Source organism: Sminthopsis crassicaudata, chromosome 3 (genome assembly GCF_048593235.1).
Source record: "Sminthopsis crassicaudata isolate SCR6 chromosome 3, ASM4859323v1, whole genome shotgun sequence".
Classification (NCBI taxonomy): Eukaryota; Metazoa; Chordata; class Mammalia; order Dasyuromorphia; family Dasyuridae; genus Sminthopsis; species Sminthopsis crassicaudata.
Genome location: NC_133619.1, coordinates 400,929,475 through 400,938,288, shown reverse-complemented (window position 1 = coordinate 400,938,288; position 8,814 = coordinate 400,929,475). Strand labels below are relative to the sequence as shown.

At 39.3% G+C, this 8,814-nt stretch overlaps 1 protein-coding gene across 3 annotated transcripts in view; it reads right to left on the bottom strand.

Moving 5' to 3' along the window:
- The window catches only part of UBASH3B (ubiquitin associated and SH3 domain containing B), a 158,739-nt gene that overhangs the window by 26,069 nt on the left and 123,856 nt on the right, over positions 1-8,814 (bottom strand). For all 3 annotated transcript variants that reach the window (XM_074302691.1, XM_074302689.1, XM_074302690.1), the window contains exon 5: positions 7,733-7,902. In XM_074302691.1, the coding sequence (XP_074158792.1) occupies positions 7,733-7,902 (170 nt within the window). The remainder of the gene's footprint in view (positions 1-7,732; positions 7,903-8,814) is intronic.

Below are 8,814 nucleotides of genomic sequence, written 5' to 3'. Positions count from 1 at the left end.
AAGGCTAATTACATATTCAATGTGAGATAATGGCTCCATAAGCATATACTTAGATGAGATGGTGATGTGATGGCTCTCCTCATGATTGGCACTTGCTGAATGTGTGGTGGTGAGATAATTGTAGGCAAAGATTGGCGGGCTGGGGGAGAGAGGTCAGGGTTACTTAGCAACAGGATGAGGAGGAGAGAGGCTGGAGACTCAGGACTCCAGAATCCAGCATATATCTTTGGCAAGTCTCGTGCCTCCTTCACTTCTCCCCCTAAAGACCAAGGACTTTGACTGATCCTGACTCTGACTGATCCTGACTCTGACTGATCCTGAGGCCCTCCAGGGAGCTAGCCCGAACATTATAGTAAGTATCTGAGGCCAGATTTGAATTCAGGAAGATAAGTCTTGCTGATTCCAAGGATTGCACTCTATTTACTCTATTTCACTGGAAAGAATCACAGAAGATCCTCAAATTTCAAGTTGATATATTATGGCTTCCTTTTGAATGTAGAATATAAATTCCTATATTTAGCTTTTAAAATCTTTTACAACCATGTCCCCACTTTATCTTTCCGGCTTTGTTAATCCAACTGTCATTCTCTCTGTTCCTAACATGAGGAAATTTCATCTCTTCTGTTTTTGAGTAAAAGTTACTCCCTCCTCACTTCTATCCAGCAGTGTACCCTGAGTCAGAGAGTTGATTTCCAAACATGAGAATTTACACCTTGAAAGTTGGCAAATGCTATAAGATGGGGCTTGATTTAATTTTTTGTTAACTGTATAGACTTAAGAGAATGATAAAGAAAATGTTAATAATGCATATTAAATTAAAATATGAAGTGTATATATATATATATATATATATATATATATACATATATATATATATATATATATATATATTTGTGACTTTTTAGGCCAGTGGTGTCAAGTTCTAACAGAAATGGGCTCACTAAACCCATACATAAGTATCTTTGTGGGATCATATTCACTCAGAAAAAGATATTAATATATTATCTATATTGTATTTTTAAAATTAATTTTCCCCAATTACATTTTTCAACTTTCCTAATTTTATTTTGTCACATTACTGTTATGATAGTCAAGATTAAATTATAAGAAAATAAATTTGTTCAGTTAAAAATCTTTGGTTAACCAAAACCATATATGTATCTGTATATCTTAATTATATTTTAATCTGGTCCAAGTCATGAAGGGCCTCCACATTTTTGATAACTTTATCTGGACTCAAGAAAACAATAGAGAAAATGTGAATGATCACATTAACTTTAAAAGTGTTTCCTGCCTATAGCTTGATTTCTTTATTTCTTTGGAGATACAGTTGTTAAAATCATTGCCTCCTCCTCGTAAGTGCCTCTCTTACTTCAGTATGCAGCTCAGATCTCCTCTCCTCACCCCTTTTTCTGATCCTGCTGCTCAAATTACCTAGTACTTAACTACTTTATGCTCATATTCTTAAATTTCTTTCTCTCTATATATGTATTACATCCTTGTGGTCTCTCCTGTAAAACATTAATTACTTGTGAATAGAGATTATTTTATTTTTTCTATTTTCCCATCATACATTAGGTGATTAATACTTATCAAGTGATTGATCTGACAAAAAAAATCCATGTCTTTGGGAAATGGGTTTATGCTGGATAGTGACTGGTCCAGATTATTTCCCTAGAATTGCCTTAATAGCAATTGTTTCTTATCTTTTTTTCTTTCTTTCTTTTTTTTTTTTAAATATGTCCAGAGGCTAACATGGTGCCTGGTACAAAGTAAATGCTGGTTGAATGATTGATTTCACCCATGAGCGCTGACATTTCACTTTTGAATTAGCATCTAAATACACTACCATCATTTTAGGAAACTGTGCCTTACAAACAGATTTAGACCCAGTTACCTACTGCCCAATCTGCTAGTATAGGCTCCAATGTGAATTTTTTCCCTCTAGAGAAAACCATCATTCTCTGGAGAGCTCAAATGGGCTAGATGGAGACAGTCTGGGGGAAGGTCTATGTCTTTCAACAGAGAGGGTACTAAAATCCATGGGACAAATATTAGAGCTTTGTTGTTATTTGGTGATGTCAATTATTTCTGACCCTTTGTGACCCCATTTGGGGTTTTCTTGGCAAAAATACTGGAATGGCTTTTGCCATGCCTTTTCTAGGCCATCTTACAGATAAGGAAACTGAGGGATTAAGTGACTGGCTCAAGGTGACACAGCTAGGAAGTGTCCGAGGCTAGATTTGAACTCAGAAAGATGAATCTTTTTGACGTCAAAGCCAATTCTTCATCTATGGTCCTTACTATTAGAGCTAGAAAGCATCTTAGTCTAACCCTCTAAACATAGAGGATGCAACGAAATGACATTCATAAAGTTTTATATTTATACAGCAAAAGTGCTGGAGGCATGGACCAATAATTAACCTTTCAAGGCGATATTTATTGATTAGTTCTTTTTCATTTTATTTTTTTAGGGCCCATGCATTCCCTTCTCCTAGAGTTATTTCCTCTCCCTGACTCCCAAGCCTGAATTCCTTCCCAGATGCACCACCACCTCCCCTCAGCCAAGTGCCTGATTCTACACATTTGTGATACTGATTAAGAACAACATCATAAGCCATTCCTCTTAATCATAGGGATGTATGTGTGATGAATCCACCAAAAAAGAACATTCCTTTCCCTGAAACAGGGTGGAGGGAGAAGGCCCTGCGTCAGGAGGAAACAAGCCCAGGCTAGATTCCTCCCTGGCATTAAAAGAATGCTGTAGCTGAGAAGGACCCAAGAAACCATCTAAATCCCCCCCTCATTTTACAAGAGGAAAACTGAGGCTCACATACTTGCCTACGGTCGCATAGTGACCTGGAATTTAAGCACTGGTCCTTTCCAGTTCTTTTCCCCTATACTACACCATCTTGTACTTAACCTGAGCATGGCCTCTGTTAAAAACACCCTTTTTTTTTTTTTTCCTCATGTACCTAGTTTCTAAAGAAGTCAATGTCATAAGTACATTCTAAGGAAGAGTTTTTTCACAATTAGAATTATTTAAAAAAAATAGTGGACTACCTTGTGGAGGTAGTGCGCTCCCCATCAACCTAGACAGGGGAGGGACAGAGACTGAATGCTCTTTGTCAAGGACCCTGAATAGGAGGGTTCATGATGGCTCCAGACCCTTATACTTCTCACCTTGGGGAGATAGCACGGTATAGTCATTGGGAAAGCTGGCCTTAGAGCCAGAGAAAATCTGGGTTTACATCCTGCCTCTAACTCATACGAGCTGTGTTTCTATGGCAGGCAGGTCATTTCACCTTGGTATTCCCAGGCAACTCTCCAAGATAATGAATCAGGTGATACACTGGCCTACCCTGGTACAAAGAGTTTCTACAGGGAGAGCAACTTAAATTGAAGGATCTACACTTGTTTCATGAAACAAGAAACAAGAGCAAGAAACCATGTTCTGGAGATAAGAAAACTGAGGAGCAGAAAAAGGTAGAGATAAGCTTCAGATACTGAAGTGAAGTGAAGGGGTAGTGATTGGATTATTACCTAAGATTCACAATTACCAAAGGTTACACAGAAAAGTGAACTTAAGGATGGGAAAATCAGCAGCAGCAGCAGCATTTATATGGAACTTTAAAGTTTGCAAGGGCTTTACAAAAATCTCATTTTATTCTCACACTATTATTACATATAGTAAGCCTTGGTTATTCTCATTTTATAGATGAAGAAAATGAGACAGATGGAATTGAAGTGACTTGCCCCAGATCACACAGCTAATAAGTGTTTCATATGATAAAGTGAGCTTTTCAAGGCTAACCCCTCTATTTGTTCAAACAATTTCATTCTATCCTATCTCCTCCAACAGAATACCACTTATGTCATCCCCATCCTCACTTATTTTCAATCGTTCCCTCTCTACTGGCTCATTTCCTATTGACTATAAACGTTCCCTTGTCTATCTTGTAAAAAATTTCCTCATTTCATTCCTCCATTCCTATAGTCATCCTATATCTCTTTTGCCCTTCATAGCTAAGCTCCTTGAAAAATGCCTCCCATTGCCCATCAATTGGAGATGATTGGATAAATTGTGGTATGTGAATGTAATGGAATATTATTGTTGTGTAAGAAATGACCAGCAGGATGAATACAGAGAGGCTTGGAGAGACTTACATCAACTGATGCTGAGTGAAACGAGCAGAACCAGGAGATCATTATATATTTTAACAACAATATGGGATTGTTCTTATGATCCCCTATATGGGATTACTTGCTATCTAAGGGAGAGACGAGATGGGGAAGGAAGGAGAAAAATTTGGAACACAAGGTTTTACAAAGGTGAATGTTGAAAACTGTCTTTGCATGTATTTGGAAAAATAAAAAGCTATTATAAAAATAAAGAAAAGAAAATGCCTTTCACAGCAAATGTCTCCACTTTTCCTTCTCTCATTTCTCTTCTTACAATCTGACACGGGCCCGGCTGTTCCATAAACAAGACATTCAGCCTCTTCACTCTTGGCATTTTCTCTGGCTGTTCTTCAAGCCTGGAATGCCCACCCTCCTCCGATTGCCCTAACTAAATCCCCACCTTCCACACCCTCGGTTACTTCTGATCTATCTTGTGTAGAGCTTGCTTTATATATACCTGTTTGCATGCTATTCTCTCTACCCCCCTGGATTGTAAGCTCTAGAGGATGGGGACTATCTCCTGCTTCTTTTTGTATCCCCAGGACTTAACACAGTGCCTGGCATATAATAAGCAATTAATAAATGTTTATTGAATTAAACTGAGGCCAGGCCTGAAGTCAGGCCCGCTCCTAGACCTACGACCTATTTATGGTGCCACAGTGCAGATCACGGAAGCAAGCAATTTAAGTCATGTTGTTTTATTCTTACATATCTTTCCCACTAATATGTCAATTGTAAGAATTCTGCTTGAGAGTGCCTGGAATCCTCACTGACTCGTACGCTTCCCCAGCAGATTAAACTTTGCCCAAGTTAAAGTTTGTTAAATGTCAGACATCTCTTTTTTGAGGACAGTTATAGTTCTGTGCAGAGCTACTGAGATAAACCAGATCATTGGGAGGAAGGGAGCAGGCAATTGGGGTTAAGTGACTTAAGTCATTTAAGGGTTAAGTGTCTGAGACTGGATTTGAACTCAGGTCTTCCTGACTTTGGCTGGTGCTCTATCTGCCTCACCATCTGGCTGCCCAGTCCACACCTTATGTGGTCAACTGCTATAGAGAGAAAGCCAAAGCCGCTGTAGCCTAGATGTATGAATAGAGTGAAAAGTCCTGCCCAAAAGGGTGAACCTACATCCGAACCTAGTGAACCTAAATACAAACAGCTAAATGACTTAAATGCCCCAACCTTCAGTCTCAACTTCATCTCAAAACTGATAGTAACACCCACCTCACAAGGTTGATGTGATTACCAAATGAGATAATATATTAAAAGTGCTTTGTAAACCCCAAATTTTTTTTATCATCATCATCATCATTAAAAAGTTAAGTGACTACCTTCATTCACTCCCTATAAGAAACCTTTCCTTTCCTTATTCTTCTGACTGTTATCACCTTCTACCTCCTCTAAATATCTTGGATGTCTGCCCTCCTTTCTCCCATGTAAGCTCATTGAGGACAGGGGGTATATACATACATACATGCATATATATATGTGTGTGTGTGTGTGTGTGTGTGTGTGTGTGTGTGTATGTATGTGGGTATGTATGTGGGTATGTGTATGTATATCTATATCTATATCTATCTATCTATCTATCTATCTATCTATCTATCTATGCATTTGTATCCATGGCACTTTGCTCAGTAACTTCCGTATAGTTGATGCTTTTTTAATAAATAGTTTTAGGTTGAATTGGGGTTTACTATCTTAAATGAGTCAGTTTCTTTCTCTGGTTGTCTCATTGTCACAATTATTAAAAAAGAGAGAGAGAGAGAGAGACGGATAAAGACAGATTTAGAGAGAAAGGGAGGGAGGAAGGGAAAAGGGGAGGGAAGAGGGGTAAGGAGAGAGACAGAGAGATTGAGAAGAGACAGAGACACACACACACATAGAGAGAGAGAGGGAGAGAGACAGACAGACAGAGAGAGAGACAGAGAGAGACAGAGACAGAGAGAGACGCAGAGACACAGAGACAGAGAGACAGAGAGACAGACAGTCAATGAGGCCCAAGGGATAAGAGGGTCCTACACAAATATAGGAAGATTCTCTTAAGGGAAATGGACTTTAAAGTGGAAATTCTATCTGAGGATCTATGGAAAGCACTATTGAAAAGAACAGTAACAAATGAGCTTTTACACATTCAAGACAAAAAGGGACAAGTTATTTTTAGACGATAATTCATGTGGGTGTTTGCAGTCTCTCTCTTTCTCCCTCTCTCAATCTTTTTCCTCTGTGCCAATTGAGCAAGAATGTGGGTCAGGCAGAAAAGCAATTACCCTTTGTGTTAAATGGAGGGCAGTGTTGATTAGAAGACATTCCTGGTAAAATTCCACGGCCACCTTTCTTCCCCACTCTTCTAATAAAAGGAGGCCATTCCAGAGTTAGCCTAACTTTTCAGACAATTCTTCTCATATCTAAGAACAAGGTGTATCTTTCTAACTAACCACAGCTCTTTTCCTTCCTATTTCAGGTAATTTCTGGAACAATTTCTCTTCTAGGTAAGGTTAAGCCCAGACCTAGTGCTTCCAGAAGCTCCTAGGATGATGCAGAAAGAGACAGCAGCATCCTCACCAGGCAGTACAAACTCTGCCTTTGACCTTGGGCCAGACACAAAGGGCCCATTTCCCCATATTCCTCAAAGGGATTATGAAAATACTTGTAACCACCTAGCTTGAAATATTGCTGTAAGCCTCAAAGAACATAATGTGGGTAAAGCACCTTTTAATAACATGCGAAACAAATGTACTGTTATTATCCTCTTCTCTCCCAGACAGAAGTCTCCTTAAAGGCAAGGTCTTTTTTTCTCTTTATGTTTCTCTCTATTCTTTTCACCCCACACTTGGCACCTTAGACATAAGAAGTGTTTCACAAATATCTGGTCAATGTTCTGATGTCATGTTTTATTTGTGTGCCTTTTTGCTGCTAAAAGATTCTGGAAAAAGCCTTTTGAATTTTTATTTGAAATAATTCTTTCCAATGTTTAAAATCATTTTTTCCATTTATTACCTATTAATTAATTATTATTATTAAATTCCCAAACATGAGCTATATATTCCATCCAAATATTATCATCTCCATTTTTACAGCTAAAGAATCTGGCCCCTAGAAAGTTGAAATGACTCGCCAACCAATCTGTTGGTGAGACTTGGGCTATGTTAACATTTTAGCAGAAGAAACAGCTCCATTAGAAGGGGAGTTCCTTGTCTGTTTAGTTTCTTGTTTTTGCATTCTCAAACCTAGCACATAATGAGGGTTTAACTGAATTGAACAAAGACCACAAGGATCAGAAAGGCTCTCAAGCCACAAGCAAGAGTGGGAATCTACCTGTTGCTACTTTGTCCAGGGCCCATTATACTTTTAAGTATATGTCACATTCATATGTCCATGTGTGTTAGGGACTGGAATCCACATTTTTCTGTTAGTCTATGTTGCATTTCTTTGGTACCCTTCTCTAGGACCAGCATGGGACCGTAAACACGGCAGGTGCTTAATCCATGTTGGCAGGTGGCTACACTGATAGGGCAGGTCTGGTAGGGGTAGGTGAGGGATAGATTACCTCATGGTTAGCAAATCGGATGTCTCGAGAGAATATAGTAGCAACCCAGTCACAGCCCAGTTTGACATCAATATTCTGGGCCAGTTTCTCCAGGGTGGGCAGGTGGCTGGCTTGGAAGTGGTAAGCCAGAGTCACATGAAGTTGCTTCTTATGGGGTTCCACATGTACCTCTGGAAAAAGAAAGACAGGGAGGAGTCTGCAAAGTGGATGACAAAAGAGTCTTAGGAACTGAAAGACGCAGCACAGCAAGAGACCCGTTAGACTTGTTCCTTCCAAAAATCAAGCCTACAGCTCCCAAGCCAGTCACCAAGGCACCTTCTCCCATCCTAAGCAGCAGCAGGAGGAAGAGAGAAGAGTAAATGAATCCAGTACCAACTCCCTGTTCCTGAAAATCAATTAAAGTCCATGGCTTGTGCCCATATTTATTATGGGCTTACTGTGTGCACAGCACTGCAACATCCCAACACAATAGGGAAAAACACAAACTGTAGAGAGGATGCTCTCCGAGGCCTCGTGCAGCTCAGTCTGGTGGGGGAGGTGACACAATCAAACAGATTCACTACAAGCTAGCACTTGCTTACTATATTACAGAAGCACAAAACAATGCTACGTGAGGGCCCAGGGAACAATGTCATTATTCACAAGGACAAGAAGGAAGTGGCATTTAAGCTGCGTTTTAAAGGTAGGGAGCAGTTCATTAGGGAGAAATATACTGATATGCAGAATATATTCTACGCATAGGACAAGGGCAAAAGGATTCAGACAAGAAAATTCAGGGTCAAAGAACATGGTCCAGAGACTGAAGAGAAACAAGGCGGTACCAGATTGTGGAGGGGCTTGAATTCCAGTCTAACCACTGAAAAATTCTGAGCAGAGGAATGAAATGACTTGATTTATGCATAATATTATTCTGGTGTTAGTGTGAAGGATACATTAGATGAGAGAGAAAAGTGGCATAAAGCAACAGATGTAAGATAAACCAGGGAGGCAGAATCAATAAGATTAGGTAATGAGATATGAAAAAAATTGGTTAAAGTTAACACCCAGCTAGCCTTATCACAGATGATGAGAACATTATATTT